General features: G+C 43.5%; 1 protein-coding gene across 1 annotated transcript; it reads right to left on the reverse strand.

The window, feature by feature from the left end:
* Positions 1-6,224: 6,224 nt before the first annotated feature.
* On the reverse strand, positions 6,225-10,988 carry LOC120999275 (myc target protein 1 homolog). Its single transcript, XM_040430146.1, has 2 exons — positions 10,868-10,988; positions 6,225-6,824 (listed from the first exon to the last, which is right to left on the reverse strand). Exons 1-2 carry the CDS (start codon positions 10,986-10,988, stop codon positions 6,295-6,297), a joined length of 651 nt encoding a protein of 216 aa, XP_040286080.1. The 3' UTR covers positions 6,225-6,294.
* Positions 10,989-24,256: the final 13,268 nt, after the last annotated feature.

Here is a 24,256-nt window from a genome sequence, read left to right on the forward strand (position 1 = left end):
TCCTGCTTCACTCTCTGAAGGAAGAGAGGTTCACCCACTGGAACCTGGAAGCCTTGTTGTAGGTCCAGGGTGGGTAGAAGATGGCGAGATCCCAACCAAGCTGCGGCGGTTCGTGGGTTTGCAGTGCTTACGGTGTCAAGTGGAGTGCTTGGAGCCCTCGGGAAGCACTAGGAGCATTCATCAACGGAGGTACCCAGTCGGGGTGCCAGGAGATCCGTTACACTAGCCCTTTAATTAGACATGTGCAAATTGATTCAGCACAAATCAAATTTGTTATGAATTTATCAAAAGATATCTGAAACTTTTGGAACTAATCCCTCATGAATAGCTGGGCACCACTTTATACTTCAGAAGACAGAGAAGAAGGCATCTGGCACCAAAAGGGATAACTATTGCACCTTTTTTTTTATTCAAAAAAAAGTCCAACAGTACAGTGTGTTTTTAAACAGGCTTTTTCTTTCCACAACTACCTTACGTTCACCCATAGCTATATACACTCACCTAAAGAATTATTAGGAACACCATACTAATATGGTGTTGGACCCCCTTTTGCCTTCAGAACTGCCTTAATTCCACGTGGCATTGATTCAACAAGGTGCTGATAGCATTCTTTAGAAATGTTGGCCCATATTGATAGGATAGCATCTTGCAGTTGATGGAGATTTGAGGGATGCACATCCAGGGCACGAAGCTCCCATTCCACCACATCCCAAAGATGCTCTATTGGGTTGAGATCTGGTGACTGTGGGGGCCATTTTAGTACAGTGAACTCATTGTCATGTTCAAGAAACCAATTTGAAATGATTCGAGCTTTGTGACATGGTGCATTATCCTGCTGGAAGTAGCCATCAGAGGATGGATACATGTTCTCATTCTGTTTACGCCAAATTCGGACTCTACCATTTGAATGTCTCAACAGAAATCGAGACTCATCAGACCAGGCAACATTTTTCCAGTCTTCAACAGTCCAATTTTGGTGAGCTCGTTCAAATTGTAGCCTCTTTTTCCTATTTGTAGTGGAGATGAGTGGTACCCGGTGGGGTCTTCTGCTGTTGTAGCCCATCCGCCTCAAGGTTGTGCGTGTTGTGGCTTCACAAATGCTTTGTTGCATACCTCGGTTGTAACGAGTGGTTATTTCAGTCAACGTTGCTCTTCTATCAGCTTGAATCAGTCGGCCCATTCTCCTCTGACCTCTAGCATCCACAAGGCATTTTTGCCCACAGGACTGCCGCATACTGGATGTTTTTCCCTTTTCACACCATTCTTTGTAAACCCTAGAAATGGTTGTGCGTGAAAATCCCAGTAACTGAGCAGATTGTGAAATACTCAGACCGGCCCGTCTGGCACCAACAACCATGCCACGCTCAAAATTGCTTAAATCACCTTTCTTTCCCATTCTGACATTCAGTTTGGAGTTCAGGAGATTGTCTTCACCAGGACCACACCCCTAAATGCATTGAAGCAACTGCCATGTGATTGGTTGACTGGATAATTGCATTAATGAGAAATAGAACAGGTGTTCCTAATAATTCTTTAGGTGAGTGTATATTTCTGTCATTTTGACATTACTAAGGGTGTCTTGGCTTTAAAGATCTTGCCTATGGATCAGAAATCACCCTTTGTGGGTAGGTGGGAGGAGGACATCTATTCACAAACACTTTTATCTAAATGGCATACCTGTTGCACCACTGTTAGTAAAGGCAGCTGACAGGTGACTCTGGTGGAGACATCTCTCAAAGTTTTATAAGTTTGGTGCTAGAATGCCTCAACAATATTCAGTCTTACCAGTTTCTTTCAAGGGCTGCGATACAGTTGGATCAATGTACCCTATCTGGTGGGCCTGACCCATTGTGAACACCCTCTTATTATCCATTCGTTCCATCATCTCTGATATTTTTGGGTACCTCCTGTTATACTATAAGATACTCGCAGTTTATCTTTTAGGGGACAAACCCTTTGGCATAACAGTACTACAATTCATTGTTTCAGCTGCAGGTGTACATATTGCAGCTAAATGGCAAACCCCAAACATTTTAATTTCTGAAGTTAAGCACAGGATAGATAAAATCGCAATTTTTGCGAAATTTGTGGCAATTCAGGGTGATACTGTTTATAATTACCTAAAAGTGTGTCAACTGTAGCTGTCCTCCTCCCATATGACTTACTACACATTTCTTCAGGTTGGACCTCCTTTCTGGTCGAACTTTCCTTGTTCTGTCTTACCCTTATTGCTAAGCCCCAGCTTAATTTCCATTGTGCACAATTCACTATAAGGGTACAGTCATGATACAGTCATGTTGCGGCCATGCTGCGGTCAAGAACCGCGTGGCTAAATAACCCACAGCTGCCTTTTATTTAACTAATGAAGGCTGCACTTTATAGTTGGCCTTCATTGTCAATGACTGCAGCACGGCCACAACCCAACCATATTATAGATGCTCCATGTGGCCATACCCTAACTGTGGATTAGTTGATGTATTTTGATGTTATACTGCATTCATGTTTCCTTTTATTGATTGTTTAATCCTGTACTAAATTAATACTCATTAATGTCATTTTTTCCTTATTCGTGCCCCCCTGCTTGGGGCTGTATCCTATTCGCACATCATACATGATCCTGAATTCTTTATTTTGTTTGTTCATCAATAAAACATTTGAAACCAAAAGATCTTGAAGAAGTTTGTACTGTTTTGAATCAGATCTAATTTATAGGAAACCAATTTATTCAACCCGAAACAAATTTTGTGAAATTCACTCATCTCTACCTTCAATATATTTCCGTGTTTTCAAAATGAGTATATTGTTGTAAAAGGAAACTTGATTGATTTAGGAAAGTTTTCTGCATTTTTATTACAAATGACTAAATTAATTACAGCACTGCTTACAATATTTACACATTTCCTCTAGAAATTATAAGAACCACTTTGCAAAACATGGTAGAAGACATACTTGATTGTTACATTGTACTTCATAAGAAAATAGTAGAGCAATGCATTCTATATAAATGCGATATTAGATACAAAAAAAATAAATAGAATAAAAAAGTTTTTCATGCAAGATTTTTTTTAAGGATCAAAAGCTAAATTAAAATTTTAATATTGTATTGCATATTGTTTCCAGTAATACGGTTTTTCATAGCTACAGATGTCATACATAGATTATACTTCCAAAGCTAACTTAAGACTGCCCTATTCATATAGTGATAGCGTGCCATGTAGCAAGAAAGGCATGGCAAAGCCACACACAGTTTACCCTTAAATTTCCACAGTTTTGTAATGCATTTTTGGTCATATGGATTGTACAGGTGAGACACATTAAGCTGCAGAGCCAGATTGCAAAACCAAGGTAGATGATACTGCTATGTGTACTGGCAGCCTAGTGGGTATTGAAAATCAATGGTTCTATGGGGTAAAATTAACATGTCATTCTGGGCACTTACACTTTTATGGAGCATATGTGGCTGGTATTCTAGGAGAATATATGGCATGCACTTATAATGACATTTAAAAAAAAAAGTTGCGCTATGTAACTATTCCTAACCAAGTTGTAAGTCCATCCATTGTTTCAACCTTCTTCTACTCTTGGAAGTAAAGATGTTGTTCTTTCTTTTTGTAGGGAATGAGGGTATGTATGGTTGGTTCACTCTATTTTGCAAACCAACCACAATTGTTCTGTATGGACCACACCATAAGCCCATTTTTTTGGTGGTTGACAAATAGCCACAGGTTGTAACACATTAAGTCTCCATTCCATACTTTTGGTCTAGATGCCGAAAAGGGAACATCATATTTTGAATTTGTATTTCCCATTTAATTTTATAAGAAAATAATGATAGCCTAAGGGTACAGTCCCATGTTGTGACTGATATGTAGATGCACGGAAACACTATAAGCCTCAAGGGCTCATTACCTCACTTGACCCAGATCAATGTAAAGCACTAAAATTTAACTTTTATTAATATATTTATTTTTAAAAAACTGCTATGAATAATCTGCTGCACTGGCAGAGTTACCACCCTCAATCTCTAAAGAAAGGCATCCCAATGGGCCAATACATCAGAGCCAGGAGAAATTACACTGAGGATTCTAGCTTCAGTCGTGAGTGTGATAATCTTTACCACAGATTTAGAGCAAGGGGCTACCCCAAAAAGGTCCTACACAGGGCCTATGCACGTGTAGGACACATTATGCAGTGCACCTAAGGTTTTAACCTCCAAAATTATCAGATGTATTGGCACATATGATGCCCGGAATCATCAAGTATACCAAATCCTAAATTAATACTGGCATGTATTTCAGGCAGATAACGATCTGAGAGATGTTATCACTACACGACCCAGCATTACACATCGGAGGGGGAAAAACCTCTGACATATTAGTCCATAGCCTCTATCAATTAGAACCAAAAAAAACAACCTGATTAAAATCAAAGGTGGTGGGTGCCTTCCCTTGTGACCGATGTACTTTTTGTCCCTTCCTGAAAAAGACTAAGATTTTCACAAACCCCCTGGACAAGAAACAATATCAAATCAGAGAGTTTATAAACTGTATATTTCTTCCTTGATAATGTTGAGCACACCCTATATTTGGTTTCTGTGACAGAGCGTTAATTATGTATAACGAAACTCAGTTATTTGAAGTGCATGTGATATACCTCACAATACAATGTGCTTTGCTCTATGAATTAAAATCCACAAGGATCACCTTAGGGTCACCATAGGGCAGTGCATTGGGTAGTGCACCATCCTTCACTTATTTCAAAGTCCGGGCGCATCCCCATGCCGCGCAGAGCATGCGCAGCATTGCAGTTGGCTCCCGGTTCTAAGTCCGTGCGCATCCCGACACCGCATAGAGCATGCGCAGAACAGTGCTTGGCTCTTGGATTCTTCTAAGTCCATGCGCATCTCGATGCTGCGCCGAGCATGCGCTGTACAGTACTTGGCTCCCGGATGTCTCTAAGTCGGTGCGCAGCGCCCCTGCGCCCAGCACCTGACTCGGGCACCACCTCCGCTGCACTTTGATTAGCCATACGGCGATATGGGAGGGATTTCAAGCACGGTAAGTTGTGCCTATAACCCGACTCACCTTTTCACAGATGATGTTGGGGTACTTTCATTGGCTTATTTTCCTATTCATCAACAATAGTACCTCTTATATATCTCATTGGCGGCAAGCGCCTTCAATTCTGCCCGTTACCCCTGAGGAAGCCAGGTCACCAGCGAAACATGTAGGGGGGCAGACTTAGGTTTTAAAATCTCTTCCACTGCTGCAGCTTTAGCGTATAGGTTGTCGGATTGCAATTTCAGCTAGCACTATTGAGTCAGTTCCTCTGCCGCTATCTCATGGGTCAGTCAGATAGTCTAACAACAATGAGCAATTCTTAGTGTGTGTCAACTACCTAGATATATCAGTTAGCTAGCTAGCCGCCAATACAGGCAGCATTAGCGAATGCACTTTGAGGTGATAGCTAATCATCTAGGTAGCTAATCTGGAACCAGCGAGTAAAGCCTCAGCTCTTTACATGTGTCAGTGCAGTAACTGACCAACAGGCCAGGAGAGTGACCATTGCTGCAGTGTGTAGGACAGAGTGCACATCTCCACCACAAGCAGCATACGTTCATCAGATGCTGTTTGCAGTGAACAGGACGTTTTAAATACTTTTCTAGGCTCACGTTTTTTAAAAATAAATATATCAATAAAAGTTACATTTTAGTGCTTTACATTGATCTGGGTCATGTGAGGAAATGAGCCCTTGAGGCTTATAGTGGTTCCGTGTATAAGTATACCTCTACCCAAATCAGGTCCCTTGCGTTATTATTATGATATGTAGATGCAGTGCAGCTGAAAACCATGTGGGTGTGGAACATATATAAGTCCAGCAGTTTCCAAATAATAATGGCCCTTGCATCACTATTTCCAATCAACTATCAATTCAAAATGAATTTTTAAACAGGTGTTGACCACATGCCTCCCGCATCTCACGTTTTCCATGATTGAAAGGTATACAAAATACAATATTAAATGTAAAGCTTTTGCTGTGCAATGCAAATGGTTATCTGAAGAAAGCAAACCATTCCAACAAGCAGTTGCCAGCGGCATACTGTTGATTCAATGTCAATATTTACGTAGCTGTTCTACACTGCACAATTAAAAAGTGAGTCAAATGCCGACCCAACATTGATGACGTTTGTAGCAACCTAATTTTTCTTGTACAGTTTGTAGATGTTTTTTTTTTTGCCTTGAACTTTTAGTGTAATGAACTGTGTGAGTGTTTTTTACAACAATCCAACAATTTTCAAGGGTCAGGAAAAGCTTTAATGATACTTTCATAGGCTGGAGGTGGTGTGTGAGTTGCGAGACCAAGACGTAGGCTATTGCTAGACCAGTGAAAGTCAGGACGTCCAAAGTTGCCAGTGGTGTTAATTGTTGGCGATGTGCTGTTGGCACGAGGTAGAGTAACAAGTTGACTTTCAGCTTCAACCGCTAGAGGAGCAGATTGTAAAAATGGATGAAAAGTGGATGCTCTGAAGCTAGGTTTTCTTGTAAATGGATCAGGCTGCTCTTGTGAAGTCTGCCGTTGAAAAGTCAGGCTGGCTAGGCTGAGGTTGCTCCTACGTTCACAGCTACTGTTACGATAAAACCCAGATCTATTCGATGCCTGGTTTTGAGAAGAAGTTCTGGGACGGCGACTTGATGAGCTCGTCATTCTTGGGGAAATAGCTGCACTGGCACGCCGGCGGGACAAGCATGTGATTAGAACCCATATCAAACCTCCAATTATCAGTCCAATTGCAATGGAGACTGTAAATGATATTATTACTCCACCTGTTAAGAAATAAAAGAATATTATTACAAATATAAACTCAAGTAAAGTTATAGAAATTAACATCCCATGAACATGGTGGGATTGGTTTATATACCCTATCAGGCATCATATGATAGAGGGTCTAACACTCTGATGTCACGCCCATCATACACATTGCCTTTCTGCTGCTCAGTTCATTTCAAGTGAATGGACTGAGCTGCAGTACCGAGCGTGACCACTATACAAAGGAAGGTGCTGTGCTTTGTAGTCAATGAAGAGGCCACAGCAATCTGATATTGATGACCTATCCTTGAGGATAGGTCATCAATATTTGGGTCCTGGAAAAACCTTTTATGGTGTTGTGCAATATCACTGCAGAATTATTTGTATAACACAATGTATTTTAATCAATAACCCAATTTTTTATCTGTCAGAAAAACTGTCAAATTTATTGTTATATGATCAGCATATATAAAAGACAGGAAAATTCTACTGACCATTATCCGATTTTTTATTAACATTGCCCAGTCATGGAAGAATAAACAGTTTGAAAATTCCTGAGTACATTCCAATCATCCCCCCATTGTAACTGTCCTTATATTAATCAATACATTAGGCCACATTCAATTGTGGCAGACTTGTTGCGGCAGCTGCACCAGAAATCTGCAATCAATGGCAGCACAATGCTAGTTAATAGAGTTTTCAAAGCCTCATTTACAGGAAGAAGAAAATATCCAGTTGGATTTTAGCATGTCTATCATGTAGAGCATTTCCACGGATTTCACCTTTTGCATTGTAATGCTTTTCACTCATTTCACTATAACTAAGCTGAGTATTATCTACCTGGTAAGGGGGAACTAAGTCTCCTTAGGGAGAGAGCACCTTAATGTAATGTCATACCTGTGCTGTGTGCTTTGTCCCCTTCAGCCGATAGTCCCTCATTTATGGGGAGAATCTTTCACTATCATTGATCAGCTGTTTCAAGAGACCGCGGTGCTCCAGTGAGTGTCACGGCCTGTTCCTAGGCCAGTGACATCATGTTCATCGGTCACGTGGCCTAAGCGCAGCTTGGACGGTGCTGTGCTTGGTAAACTGCAGGGAGACAGTAGCCTCCTTAAACAGCTGATCAGCAGGAGTCCTGAGTGTCGGACCCCCAGTGATCTGATATTGATGACCTATCCAGACAATAGGTCATCAATATCAAACTCTTGGAAACCCCCTTTAAATATTCCTAACACATGACCAGTGATGGCCAGTTCACAGTGTTCGCCGACGAACACATGCGATCTGCCATCTTCACTCCCAAGTCCGGCGATGCAGAGGTAAGTCCTTACCTGTGCCTGTGCCGCGAGCCGCTCTGAAACAGATGCGGTCACCGGGAGCAGGCAGTTGCAAGAACAGCCCGATGAAGGCTGTTCTCGGAACTGCCTGCTCCCGGTGACCGCATGTGTTTCAGAGCAGCTCGCGGCGCAGGCACAGGTAAGGACTTACCTCTGCATCGCCGGACTTGGGAATAAAGATGGCAGATCGTATGTGTTCGTCGGCGAACACTGCGAACTGGCCATCACTGCACATGACTACTCATACTTTTCCACTTTGTCATATATCTTAAAGTCAGGTCAATGGCTGTGTTTGGTAAGAGAATAAAATGCTGTTGAGTGACAAATGGCTTTTGTACAGTCGTGGCCAAAAGTTTGGAGAATTACATAAATATTGGAAATTGGAAAAGTTTCTGCTTAAGTTTTTATAATAGCAATTTGCATGTACTCCAGAATGTTATGAAGAGTGATCAGATGAATTGCATAGTCCTTCTTTGCCATGAAAATTAACTTAATTCCAAAAAAAACTTTCCACTGCATTTCATTGCTGTCATTAAAGGACCTGCTGAGATCATTTCAGTAATCGTCTTGTTAACTCAGGTGAGAATGTTGACAAGCACAAGGCTGGAGATCATTATGTCAGGCTGATTGGGTTAAAATGGCAGACTTGACATGTTAAAAGGATGGTGATGCTTGAAATCATTGTTCTTCCATTGTTAACCATGGTGACCTGCAAAGAAACGCGTGCAGCCATCATTGCGTTGCATAAAAATGGCTTCACAGGCAAGGATATTGTGGCTACTAAGATTGCACCTCAATCAACAATTTATAGGATCATCAAGAACTTCAAGGAAAGAGGTTCAATTCTTGTTAAGAAGGCTTCAGGGCGTCCAAGAAAGTCCAGCAAGCGCCAGGATCGTCTCCTAAAGAGAATTCAGCTGCGGGATCGGAGTGCCACCAGTGCAGAGCTTGCTCAGGAATGGCAGCAGGCAGGTGTGAGTGCATCTGCACGCACAGTGAGGCGAAGACTTTTGGAAGATGGCCTGGTGTCAAGAAGGGCAGCAAAGAAGCCACTTCTCTCCAAAGAAAACATCATGGACAGATGGATCTTCTGCAGAAATTATGGTGAATGGACTGCTGAGGACTGGGGCAAAGTCATATTCTCCAATGAAGCCTCTTTCCGATTGTTTGGGGCATCTGGAAAAAGGCTTGTCCGGAGAAGAAAAGGTGAGCGCTACCATCAGTCCTGTGTCATGCCAACAGTAAAGCATCCTGAGACCATTCATGTGTGGGGTTGCTTCTCATCCAAGGGAGTGGGCTCACTCACAATTTTGCCCAAAAACACAGCCATGAATAAAGAATGGTACCAAAACACCCTCCAACAGCAACTTCTTCCAACAATCCAACAACAGTTTGGTGAAGAACAATGCATTTTCCAGCACGATGGAGCACCGTGCCATAAGGCAAAAGTGATAACTAAGTGGCTCGGGGACCAAAATGTTGACATTTTGGGTCCATGGCCTGGAAACTCCCCAGATCTTAATCCCATTGAGAACTTCTGGTCAATCCTCAAGAGGCGGGTGGACAAACAAAAACCCACTAATTCTGACAAACTCCAAGAAGTGATTATGAAAGAATGGGTTGCTATCAGTCAGGAATTGGCCCAGAAGTTGATTGAGAGCATGCCCAGTCGAATTGCAGAGGTCCTGACTCTTTGCATAAATGTCATGTAATTGTCGATAAAAGCCTTTGAAACGTATGAAGTGCGTGTAATTATATTTTTCTACATCACAGAAACAACTGAAACAAAGATCTAAAAGCAGTTTAGCAGCAAACTTTGTGAAAACTAATATTTTTGTCATTCTTAAAACTTTTGGCCACGACTGTAGACTTGAAGGAGACATGCTAAACAGGACGTCTTATGAGAAACAACCATTGTGAAGTGAAAAATGTTGGATATCTGTGTAGTAAAGAACATTATCAAAGAATATGGACACTTGTAAAACATTTTACGTGTGCTTTTGTACAACTGCAAAAAAAAGAGGGTCAGTCAGCACATCCCAATATGCAGGTGCACGCTGCCATGGCTAGAAACATACAGGGGGAAAAAGGACAATGCAGCAGCACTGTGCAAACACAAATAAAGTACAATAATGCCATTATTTTGCAACTTTGAGATTGTTGGCAAATACATTTTCGTACAAAATTATTTGGGCCCGTCTGTCAAACGTCAAGGTGATCTCTGTAAGACGGGAACCTAACACTAAATGCTACCTGTTATGTGCCATAATGGCCACCATTAAATTCAAGGAGTGGCGGTTCCACATGCATGCTGTGTCCACTCTGCTTTTTACCACTTTTGGTGCCATAACAGCCTCCATTAAATGCAGGGATGCAGGTATCAACACGCATGCTTAGCCCACTCACTTCTATAATTATGGCATTATTGTACTTTATTTGGTTTGCAGAGTGCTGTTGCATTGTCTTTTTTTCTTTGTGTTTCTAGCCATGGCAGCGTGCACCTGCACATTGGGATGTGCTGACTGACCCACTTTTTTTGCAGTTGTACTGGAGCTGGAGGGGTGGCTGACTCCTGTTGGTCTTGCACTCCTGACCCGCCTGTCTGCCCTATAGGCTGATTTTATTAGAGTAAGTATAAAGCTGTAGCCTGCTCTCATTGTATTTATTAAAAGCCATCTGGCACCAGGAGAAGTATAGAGTGGGCTCAGTATGCATGTTGGTACCTGCATCCCTAGATTTAATGGAGGGCGTTATGGCACCAAAAATGGTAAAGCGCAGAGTGAAGCGCAGAGTGAACCCAGCATGCATGCGGAAACTGAACTCCCTGAATTTTATGGTGGCCATTATGGCACATAACAGGTAGAATGTGCCATCTGGCACCAGGAAAAGTATAGAGTGGGCTCAGTATACATGTTGGTACCTGCATCCCTGGATTTAATGGAGGGCGTTATGGCACCAAAAATGGTAAAGCACAGAGTGAACCCAGCATGCATGCGGAAACTGAACTCCCTGAATTTTATGGTGGCCATTATGGCACATAACAGGTAGAATGTGCCATCTGTTAGGTTCCCGTCTTACAGAGATCGCCTTGACGTTTGGCAGATGGGCCCAAATAATTTTGTACAAAATGTATTTGCCAAGAATCTCAACATTGCATAATAAGCATAGCATTAGCACCAGAATGTTTTCTATAATTATGGCATTATTGTACTTTATTTGTGTTTGCAGAGTGCTGCGGCATTGTCTTTTTTCTGAGGTGTGCTTTTGCCGTGGCTTGAGGAAGAGAGAGATAACCTAATCTCTCTTAAATCATGTCTACTAGCAGCTTCCTTAGGGATATATCCAGAATAGCAAACCTGCCACTTTGTTCCCCATTTCAGCCGCACATCTCCTCGTGTAAAGAGGGGATGTTGCGTCCAATAATACTGCAAACAAAACTGGCCACATAAACAATTTGATTGTTCTTCTGGCTGTTCATTTAGGCAATTATCTGCCTGTGTGACAAATCTTAAACAGGTCAATTCGCACACATTCAATTGTCAATTCGCACACATTCCCAGGTAGAAATCTGCCTAGTTAAGAACTTTGATTTCTTCCTTCTCTCTTCTATTTCCACATGGCAGACAACTGAAAGATGTTAGCCAAGTGGAGGTGATTAATAGCAATTGTTTTCAATTGAAGATAGTTGGGGCAGACATTTTTCCTCACAGTAAGGGCTCATTCACACGACTGTTGGCGGGTCCACAATACACGGGTCACCGGCCATGTGCATTCCGCATCACGGATGCAGACCCATTTACTTGAATGGGTCCACAAATTCGGAGATGCGGTGCAGAATGGAACGAATGGGTTCCGTTCCGTGCCTCCGCACCGCAAAAAGATAGAACTTGCTCTATCTTTTTGTGGAACGGATGGATCGCGGACCACATTCAAGTGAATAGGATCGCGATCCGCATGCGGCAGCCCCACGGCCGGTGCCCTTGCATTGTGGACTGCAATTTGCGGTCCACAGCATGGGCAAGGAGGGGCAACTATCGTGTGAACAAGCCCTTAGACATAGAGTTGTGAGAAGGAATGGTGTTTAGCTGATATTCATGGGCACATACAGTATGGAAGAATTACTTATGTATTTGTTGCGAATTCAGACAGGGCTGCTTTAACCACTTATGCAGTTGATAAGTGTAATGTTGTGGCCATCATTAATATACAACTGTCTCAGATCCGGCGGGACGGTTGGGAGGCCACAGCATGTCCTGAATTTAACTATATCTGTGTATCTGGAACCGCCACCAGCAAACCCTAACTCTGCTACGTATCTTCCTTCACCACTCTGGTTAGTACGATAGTTAGGTCTAAGGCTACCCCTAGGTGTTCACAAAAGCTTGTGATGAGACCAATTGGATTTTGCTGCTAGGGTCCCAGTTTACATCTGCAGAGTAAGGCAGCAAAAAACATGCGCAAGCACATAGGTAGCAGACCTATCAGATGCCAAGGAGTAGCAGGAGAGTAGAACAAGCCAAACAGTAAATCAGGAAAATCAATAGAAGCCTAGTCAGTAAACAAGGGGTATATCCTGAAACAAGCTGAGATCAATATACACAATGGTCCACAGAAATGAAGCACAAAGAACAAACTGGAGCCAAGAATCAAAGAATCACAGGCACTAACAAGCAGTAAGTGCCTAACCTAAATCCTCCATCTAGCTCTGGGGTTGGATGCCAAGCCAGGGACCTGAATGGCCTTGCATCTAGACTCACTAATTGGTTAATCAGCTGAAGCTTGGCTGGTCAGCATGGCAACCGTCCCGGAACAACCGTGCACTGAAACGTAAGTAAGTAGGTTTCTCATATTTTGTGTCAATTTCAATGATTAGTGTTTCTTTACAGATCAGCAACCTTTTCTCTAAGATTTACATTCACATGGGATCTTTTTGGATATTTTCTCTCACATTTTTGGGAGCTAATTTATTTATTACAGCTTTACAAATAGTTTTGTCTATTTTGAAGAATTTTAATTTTTTATAGAGTACTGGTCTTCACTGCCAATGCCAATGATGGCATTTGTGTGACTGAAAACCAAGGGATGACCTAACAGTGGCACATTTTTGTTTTCAGTGCACTTTTCATTTGTATTTTCCCTTAGGTCAGTGTTATCCAATACATTCCAGAACTGTAAGGGTTACATAGCATCATAAATCAATAAAATGCTATGCGACCCCCGTCAGTCCTGGGAGGTCAAGACGGGTGCTCTCGTTGACACATGCTTTGAGTCCAATGCGTGGAACTCACTCATGTGAAAGGGGCCTTAATGAGGTAAGACAACCCCTTTAAGTGCAAGGAGATATAATAGCATACATAAACATAGCATAGTGTTCCCAGTGAACAGTTACAGAGCTACATTTTAACTTAAAGGGAACCTGTCACCAGTTTTATGGTGTCCTAACTAAGGGCAACATAAATAAGTGACTGATTCTCTTAGCAAAATGCTGGGTCACTTTCTTTAAAGGGAACCTGTCACCTGGATTTTGTGTATAGAGCTGAGGACGTGGGTTGCTAGATGGCCGCTAGCACATCCGCAATACCCAGTCCCCATAGCTCTGTGTGCTTTTATTGTGTAAAAAAACGATTTGATACATATGCAAATTAACCTGAGATGAGTCCTGTCCCTGACTCATCTCACGTACAGGACTCATCTCAGGTTAATTTGCATATGTATCAAATCAGTTTTTTTACACAATAAAAGCACACAGAGCTATGGGGACTCGGTATTGCGGATGTGCTAGCGGCCATCTAGCAACCCATGTGCTCAGCTCTATACACAAAATCCCGGTGATAGGTTCCCTTTAATTGACCCAGTCAATCTGCCAACATCTTGTATTGAAAAGCTCCAGCTGATAATGATGAGTCCTGAATATTCATGAGCTCCTGACTCTCCCCGCCTACCTGCTGCTGAATGACAGTTTTTCTCCATATGAATCAGCAGCAGGTGGGCAGGGGAGTGGCTATAGCTGTTAATTAAATAAATGCTGGACTCAATGACATCACGCTGGACTCAAATCAGCTCATTAGCGTGCGGCATGAGGCATCTTTGTGTGTATATTATGAGGTAACTATCTGTCACACCAGTAAGTGAATACATCTAAGGTACTTTTTAGTAGTTAATGATTGTATATAATTAGTTAGATTATAATCAAATATCTACATGACAGGTTCCCTTTAAAGTAGAATTCCCGGGTGAAAAAATATATTCTCTTACCTGCTAGAAAGGTATATGATGTAATCTGTAGTGAAGGTAATTTTCTTACCAGTATCTGTATTTGTGAGTTATCCCCTCCTTTCTGCTTCTCGCCTGTGTCATGTGACCAGCAATCAGACTTTCCAAATAACACAGCATCTTATGTGTGGGCAGTTTCTCTATGTATTCTTATGGGAGCCTCAATGTCAGTCTCATAGGAATGAAGAGAACTGACTTCCTGTCTGTGTTAGTTGGAGATCAGACACAGCTAAGAATCAGAAGGGAGGGGATAACTCACAAATACAGTCACTGATGAGAAGATTACATTCACTACAGATTACATCAAGTACCTTTCTAACAGGTCGGAGAATAAAAATGTTTGCGGGAGTTGTTCTTTAAGTGGCATTGCTGTGGCATCAAGGTCAATGGTAACACAGTTAGGATACATGTTTTTCTTGTTAGATGTCAAGGCTGCTTTTAACTATTTTACATGATCCTTTATTTAAACATATTTTATGGGTAGGAGAATCCCTTTAAATGTAGTTGTTAGTACTAACCATCAATAAAATCTCTCTACTTTCGATCAATCAATATTCATATGTCCTGGACATTTGATGAACATGCATGTGCACAGCTCTTTACAGTTAGTAAGCAGTTTCAGAGCCGTGCCTTCTAGCAAGCTGTGATCTTCACATGACCAGCACATTAAAAAGAAAAATCTAGCAAGCAGAGATAGAAGATGTCAGCATATGCTACTATATAGGCATACAGTGACATATGTCACACATAAACTTCCATATAAAAACATATGCCACTTGGTAAACATTTTGCCTCCACATAAAAATGTGTAGTTGACGATACTTTTCTATGAATTACAAAAATAGGTGATGTATACCTGCCCAAAAGGAAACTCTTGGCCTCCATTAGATGAATAGGGCCTTAAGGGTATGTTTGATATACTGTATGCACTAGGAGCTTTGCCAGAATATTTTTCACAAAATGTGATGTGAACAGATCCCTATATTGTTCTCCTAAAGTACAAGACTTTAGTTTTTATAATGCTCATTTGCAGCATTGTACAGGAACTACCTGAAGAATAATTGTAACTGCATCCTTTTATATTACGTTATGTAAGCTGATTGTTAATTTGGTTAGTCCCATTTGAGAATGCATAATTATTTTTTAACTGTGTTAAAAGTAGCATACACCAGTCAGACCACAAAGCAAGATCAAATTTCACTTCATCCTGTTTTATTAAAATGATTTGCAGATACAAACACTAGGATGGAATTATGTATACTTCATACTTATAAGTTTTTTATATTTACCATCCACCATAGATGCTTCATTTTTTTATCCAAAGATCTGTGCTGACTATTTTCTTAATACATCTCTTACGTAGCAGGTGTGGACCCACTGTGTCCTTTGAACAGTTTTGGCTTGGGGCTACTCCCAAGGACCCCTTGGTATTCACCCCTTTAGGCCTCTTTAACACTTGCGTTGTCCGGGTCCGTCGTGTACTCCATTTGCCGGAGGTGCCCGCCGGATCCGTAACACCGCAAGTGAACTGAAAGCATTTGAAGACGGATCCGTCTTCAAAATGCTTTCAGTGTTACTATGGCACCCAGGACGCTATTAAAGTCCTGGCTGCCATAGTAGTAGTGGGGAGCAGGGGAGCAGTAAACTTACCGTTCGTGCGGCTCCCGGGGCGCTCCAGAATGACGTCAGAGCGCCCCATGCGCATGGATGACGTGATCCATGCGACACGTCATCCATGAGCGTGGGGCGCCCTGACGTCACTCTGAAGCGCCCCGGGAGCCGCACGGACGGTAACTATACTGCTCCCCCGCTCCCCACTACACTTTACCATGGCAAACAGGACTTTAGCGTCCTGGCAGCCATGGTAACCATTCAGAAAAAGCTAAACGTCGTATCCGGTAATGCGCCGAAACGACGTTTAGCTTAAGGCCGGATCCGGATTAATGCCTTTCAATGGGCATTAATTCCGGATCCGGCCTTGCGGCAAGTGTTCAGGATTTTTGACCGGAGCAAAAAGCGCAGCATGCTGCGGTATTTTCTCCGGCCAAAAAACGTTCCGTTCCGGAACTGAAGACATCCTGATGCATCCTGAACGGATTTATCTCCATTCAGAATGCATGGGGATAATCCTGATCAGGATTCTTCCGGCATAGAGCCCCAACGACGGAACTCTATGCCGGAACACAAGAATGCAAGTGTGAAAGAGCCATTACAGACATTTTGAACTTTGCTGCAGGGGAACCACCAGATCACTACCTCTTGGGGCAGTCTCTGTTTGAGTAACTGCTGACCCACGGGGGGTGGAGAGGGATCAGAACAGAACACTGAGGGATCAGACAAAACTGTAGTCAGAGACAGGCCAATGTCAGGGCAGGCAGAGTACGTGAAACCTAGTGAACAGTCCAAGGTCAGGGCAAGCAGCTCATGGCCAATATGGAGATCGGGCAGAAGTCGAAACAGGCAACAAGAGTCAAAATCCAGAAAACAGACAGTAGTCAGTACACTGGCAAATGAACATAAACAGCACATCTTTGCAGGAACTAGAAAACTGGAACCTATTGCTCAGGCACTTTCCCAAAAATAGACAGCCAAAGGCTGGTGAAAATTAGGGTGCACTTTGATGGCACTTTGTGAGCCGGAGGGAGTTTGCGCACCCTACAAACAGAGCAATAGAGGTCTAGCCAGCAAGAAGCAGGATGCAGCCTATGTGGAGGGACAAAGCAACTCTGACAGCAAGGTCCACTGGAAAGAAGGGGAGAGAGGCTGGCAGGTCTACGCTGCCAGAACCCAAAGTAACAGAGCAGGAGGGAAGCTGGTCTCTGAACAGATGGTGATTAAATGCAGGCACTTACTATTTACTGTTTTATTATTAAGTTCAATGTAGCAAGCTTCTGAGCTCCCTCTAGTGGCAGCTCTAAGAAACCAGCATGTATATCAGTCATCTGTGTAGAGGATTTTGAGTTCCATTTTTCCTCAACACCATAAACATACATTAAATGGGTTGTCTGGTTTCAAGAGAAAACTGGTCAACTCAGGGGGTCAACCTGTAATAAAGAATAAGTGATTATTTACCAGACAGATCGTGCACTGCAGCTCTGGTTCTCCCTTCAAGGGTCTGTTTTCCCGGCAGTGACATAACATTGACAACGTGTGACTACTGCACCCAATCACTGACCTCTTTAGTGCACCGACAGAGGCCAGAGAAATCTGACCTTAAAGGGGTATTCCAGTTATAACCTCTGAGACGCCCACTGATCATGAGAACTGGAGCCATGTGCCCCCCCACCCCAGAGTGGTGTTACTATTCTTTCACTCTGCTACTGTCTTTTATTGCTAACACCAATGTCATTCTGTGCATTTATTTCCAGGTCCTTCTTAAGTGTGCATTGATTTTACTATCTTGAAATTGTTATGTTCATGTAATGTGTCTGGTTCACCAGCAGGTGCCAGGGTATATGGCAGAGCTATCCTTAGATGGAATGGAACTCACCATTCCATTCTCCCCCCTACATGAGGGATGATGATGTCTCTAGCTTTTCTGAGGCACATGCCTAGAAAGATCTTTTTCAGGTAGGTGTAGTAATTTATGTAGTGAAAAGTATTGCATAACTACAGTACATAATAGTTTTTTAGATTAAAGGGGCTGTCTTGGACAAGCCCTAAAATGCTATATTTACCCTATTCTCCAAAGCTATTCTCTGCTGCACTGGTACAGTTTTCTTGCTGCTGTGTGCTTTTCAAACGGCAGAAGTGCCAGTATATAGCATGTGACCATTGTAGTCACTCTCCTCAGCGGTTTCAGGTATGTGACATGCACAGTGGCCAAACAGTATTTTGAACATCACCGCTGCAGCCAATCATTGTCCTCAGCAGTAGACCATTGAGGACAGTGACTTTCTGTAGCAGTTATTTGCTGTATTATGGCACATCACCACTGCTGTTTGTAAAGCACACAGTGGTCAGAGAACCAGACCAGCACCAAAGAGAACTGTGCTTTAGGGCTTGTCCGAGACAATACAATTAACAGGAAATTTCAATAATACATTTGCAAAAGCAGAAAAGATTTCAGAACTTGAAACTATTTGTTTGCATTCTTACATTTTATAAAGTAACAAAGCACAAGGTTAAAAATTTAAATGTAGCCCTGGTTGTAAAGTCTATCCATCCCTGCAAACTTGTCTGTCAAATATTTGTGAAATTTGCAGCAGATACTGGTATCACAGCAAGAAGCTTTAATCTGTTCAGTATATAGGGAAATCTTGAAATATATGCAGCCTGTGGAAACAAGGGTGCCAACAAAGGTACCACCTGAGAAGGAAAACTATAGTGCTTCTTACCATCACACTGCATGTATTAGACTCTTTTGAAGTTTACTTAAATATTACTTTAATATAAATATATTCCCAAATAACTTTAATTAGCACAGAACCTGTCTTAATTACACATAAGGGCGAGTTACTTCACAACACTGAGCTAAAGAGCTGCCTCATCCTCCTCTCTACTCTACTTGTCAGGGATTATGATCCTGAATACAGCTGATAAGATCTTCAGCTGAATCTCTGTAGGAATGGAGTTCATGAGGAGACAGATGTACAGAGTGGACGGTTAGGACAGACTGTGGTAATGTGGGGCCGTGTAATGTAGCTGACTGCATACAAGTGTGGCTGGTAATTAGCCACACTCCCACCCTCCTCTTTGTACTTCATGTCTCCTCATAAACTTCATTCCTACAGAGATTAAGCTGAAGATCTTATCAGCTGTATTCAGGACCATAAACACTGACAAGCAGAGCAGAGAGGAGGATGAGGCAGCTCTGTAGCTCAGTGTTCTAAAGTAACTTGCTATCATTTGAAGCCATTTTATTTGATGATTGCTTTTTAGACAAAATTAGCCATTATAACTAATGAAAGGTATTTGGGAATGAATTCATAATTAAGTAATATTTAAGTATTTTCAGTAATGTTTTATTATTAATTTCTGGAGAACCCTATTAACTTCACAATTGTAATGCACTAGTGTTGATCCAGCATGCTCGGCCGAACACCTGTTCAGCTCGATCATCTCGATGCTCGGCACATGGCGGTACTCGGCCGAGTACCGCATGTGCTCGAGCACCATGCTCGAGTCTCCTCCCCGCACATTTCAATAAACATGCAGATACGTACTGCCCTCACTGTAATGCCAGTAGCCATGTTGGCTACTGTCATTACAGTGATTGGCTGGCCGGAACGCATCATCGGGTGCTATATAGCACCCGCGATGACGCATGTTCGGCTCATTCCTAGTCAGGGAGAGCTGACCATAGGAAGGGTCATAGAGTGTAGGGAGTGTAATTGAATATTTTATTTGTACAAAAATGGTTCAGAGACCCAAAAGTCCTTGTAAGGACTATTGTGTGTGACAGCAGCAATATATGTTTGTAGCGCAACCTGCGTTAAATTGCTCAGTGTTAGGGAGAGCTGTGCATAGGAAGGGACAGACAGTGTAGGGAGTGTAATAGGAAGATTTTTATACAAAAAACTGTTCAGAGACCCAAAAGTCCTTTTAAGGACTATTGTGTCTGACAGCAACAATATACATTTTTAGCGATAAATACCGTGTAATAGGCCACTGCGGACAGTTAAATTATTTGTGCCACATCTCCCGTGAAAAGTGTGCAAATCCCTAAAATATCAGTGACATCCAGTATACTTTTTCTGTAGACACTGCGAACAGTGACATTACCTGTTGTACCTGTCCTGTATAATGTTTCCTCATCACAAATACCTTTGTAAATTTTTTTGCGCATACACTTCCAAATCCTACGCTACTGTACGTGTGACATACTTTCAAGCATATATCACATTTAAAATGAAGAAGGCGAGCAGTAAAGGACGGGGAAGTGTCCGTGATGCTGATGGTGCACACAGAGGCCGTGGCCCTGGGCGCTGAGACACTGTGCCTGCTGCCAGAGCACAAGAAAAACAATCATCCACGATACCTAGCTTCATGTCCCAGTTTGCAGGGCGGCGCAGGACAACACTTGCGAAGTCAGCCCAGTGCGAGCAGGTCGTCGGTTGGATTGCAGCACATAATGCTTCCAGTTGGTTTAGCACCACCCTGTCTTCTACCAAGTCCAGTCTCAGTAGCCAGGAGTCTGGTCAACACAATCCTCACCCTGATCCTCCTTCCTCCCATCATGTACAGTCTGGCCAAACAAGTGATCCCACACTCGGATATTCCGAGGACCTCTTTTCATCGCCATTACTTGATTTGGCCCTCTCACCAAGCACGCTTGAAGAGGGACATGAGACCTTGTGCCCTGATTCCCAACCTCTTGAGCATCCACAGTCACAAGAACATGACGGTGGGGAACGGCAATTAGTGTTTAATAAGGTGGATGATGTTGAGACACAGTTGCCAATGAGTGAACCGCAATTACTGTCTCAAGGTTAATGAAGAGGATAAGACACAGTTGTCAATCACTGAGGTTGTGGTTAGGTCAACAAATCAGGAGGATGATCAGAGTGAGGAAGTGGAAGAGGAGGTGGTGGACGATGCCTGGGAAGGTGGAAAGCCAAGCGAGGACAGCAGTACAGAGGGGGAGGGATCTGCAGCGCTGCAAGAGGCTGGAAGAGGCAGTGGGGTGACAAAAGGGAGAAGGCGGGCCACATCAAACAGGCCAGCAACTGTTCCACGGAGCACACCCTTGCGGAAATCTCCCTTGCCAAGGGGTAGATGTTCCGCAATACGGCGCTTTTTTGAGAAAAGTGCGGACAACAAAAGAATAGTAGCTTGCAACCTGTGCCATACGAAAATGAGCAGGGGTGTGAACACTAGCAACCTCAACACCACCAGCATGATCCGCCACATGGCATCCAAGCACCGTAATAAGTGGGGCGAACGCCTGGGTCCACAATCTGTGTCTGTGGGTCACACCACTGCCTCCTCTTCCCCTATGTTACGTGCTGGCCATTCCCCTGTCAGAGGCGCAGGCCCGGATGCCTCCCGCCCTGCACCTGGACCTTTGCAAGCATCATCAGCGACCACATCCACGTCCGTGTCCCAGTGCAGCGTCCAAATGTCCTTACCCAGGCCTTTAAACACAAGCTAAAATACCCAGCCACCCACCCACAGGCCATAGCACTAAATGCACAGCTTTCCAAATTACTGGCCCTGGAAATGTTGCCATTTAGACGTTACGCAGTCCCCAGCCGCCACTATTTTTCAAGGTGTGCCGTGCCCGCTTTACACCAATATGTGTCCCGTAACATCACACGTGCCCTGACCAATGCAGTTACTGGGAAGGTCTTCTCAGCGCGAATTGGACAATGAAGAGGAGGAGGAGGAGCAGGAGACGGTTCAGGGGGTAGTACCCATGGAAGTTTAATTCCATCTGTTCAGCATGGGTGGGCAGAAGAGGAGGAAGAGGATGAGGAGATTGAGAGTGATCCTCCTGACGATGACAGCGAAGTCTTGCCTGTTGGTACTCTGACACACATGGCTGACTTCACTTTAGGCTGCCTTTCCTGCGACCCGCGCGTTATACGCATTTTAGACAACATGGATTACTGCTTGTTCACCCTTCTTGACCCACGCTAAAAAGAGAACTTCTCATCTCTCATTCCTATAGTGGAGAGGACGAGCAAAACGGTGCAATACCAGAAGGTCCTTGTTGAAAAATTGCTCCAAACATTTCCATCTGCCAACGCTGGCGGCAGAGTCCGCAGTTCCTTGGCCAACCGAGGAGGGGAGACAAGGGGAACACATAGCAGTTCCAACAGAGGCAGGGCAACACTCTCCAGAGCCTTGGACAGTTTCATGACACCCCGCCAGTACTCTCACCCTGATGCACGGCCTAGTGTCACAAGGAGGGAAAAATTTTGGAAGATGGTGAAGGAGTACATAGCAGACCGTGTCAGAGTCCTCTATGATCCCTCACTGCCTTTCAACTACTAGGTGTTGAAGCTGGACATGTGGCACAAACTGGCGCTCTACGCCTTGGAGGTGCTGGCCTGCCCTGCCGCCAGCGTTTTGTCTGAGTGGGTATTTAGTGCTGCTAGTGGCATTATAGCAGATAAGTGTATCAACCTGTCAACTGAAAATGCTGACAGGTTTACTCTTATAAAAATGAACAAGGCCTGGATTGACCATGACTTCTCGACTCCACCAGAGGAAAGCTGATGAACATAAAGGCACTTTAAATGTGTTGTTTATAATGTACTGAATACACTGTATTCCCATGCACCCCTTCCACCACAAACAAGGGTATATGGTTTAATATTCCTTTTCTCATCCTCCTTCTCCTCTTCCATCATATCAACACATGCTTATTCGTCGCATATAATGCCCTCACATATATACCCTCCGCATATAATGTTTTACAGGGTCAGCTCACCAGCAGGCCCTCGCCTACAATGTTTTACAGGGTCAGCTTACCAGCAGGCCCTCGCATATAATTTTTTTAGAGGGTCAGCTCACCAGCAGGCCCTCGCATATGATGTTTTACAGGGTCAGCTCACCAGCAGGCCCTCGCATATAATGTTTTACACGGTCAGCTCACCAGCAGGCCCTCGCATATAATTTTTTAGAGGGTCAGCTCACCAGCAGGCCCTCGCATATAATGTTTTACAGGGTCAGCTCACCAGCAGGCCCTCGCATATAATTTTTTATAGGGTCAGCTCACCAGCAGGCCCTCGTATAAAATGTTTTACAGGGTCAGCTCACCAGCAGGCCTTCACCTACAATCTTTTACAGGGTCAAATCATCTGAAGGCCCTCGCATATAATGTTTTAGAGGGTCAGCTCACCTGCAGGCCCTCACCTACAACCTTTTAGAGGGTCAGCTCACCAGCAGGCCCGCACCTAAAAAATTTTACAGGGTCAGCTCACCAGCAGGCCCACACCTAAAATCTTTTACAGGGTCAGCTCACCAGCAGGCCCTCGCATATTATTTTTTACAGGGTCAGCTCACCAGCAGGCTTTCACCTACAGTCTTTTACAGGGTCAGCTCACCATCTGTTCTGCGTGGGTGGGCAGAAGAGGATGAGGAGATTGAGAATGATCCTCCTGATGATGACAGCGAAGTCTTGCCTTTTGGTACTCTGGCACACATGGATGACTTCACGTTAGGCTGCCTTTCCCGCGACCCGCAAATTATATGCATTTTAGACAACACGGATTACTGGTTGTTCACCCTTCTCGACCCCTGCTACATATAGAACTTCTCATCTCTCATTCCTGTGGTGGAGAGGACGAGCAAAATGGTGTAATACCAGAAGATCCTTGTTGAAAAATTGCTCCAAAACTTTCCATCTGACAACGCTGGCGGCAGAGTCCGTAATTCCTTGACCAACCGAGGAGGGGAGACAAGGGGAACACATAGCAGTTCCAACAGAGGCAGGGCAACACTCTCCAGAGCCTTGGACAGTTTCATGACACCCCGCCAGTACTCTCACCCTGATGCGCGGCCTAGTGTCACAAGGAGGGAAAAATTTTGGAAGATGGTGAAGGAGTACATAGCAGACCGTGTCAGCGTCCTCTATGAGCTGACCCTCTAAAAGGTTGTAGGTGAGTGCCTTTCAACTACTAGATGTCGAAGCTGGACATGTGGCACGAACTGGCGCTCTACACCTTGGAGGTGCTGGCCTGCCCTGCCGCCAGTGTTTTGTCTGAGTGGGTATTTAGTGCTGCTAGTGGCATTATAACAGATAAGTGTATCAACCTGTCAACTGAAAATGCTGACAGGTTTACTCTTATAAAAATGAACAAGGCCTGGATTGACCATGACTTCTCGACTCCACCAGAGGAAAGCTGATGAACATAAAGGCACTTTAAATGTGTTGTTTATAATGTACTGAA

The sequence above is a fragment of the Bufo bufo genome, chromosome 4, assembly GCF_905171765.1.
Source record: "Bufo bufo chromosome 4, aBufBuf1.1, whole genome shotgun sequence".
In the NCBI taxonomy this organism is placed as follows: domain Eukaryota; kingdom Metazoa; phylum Chordata; class Amphibia; order Anura; family Bufonidae; genus Bufo; species Bufo bufo.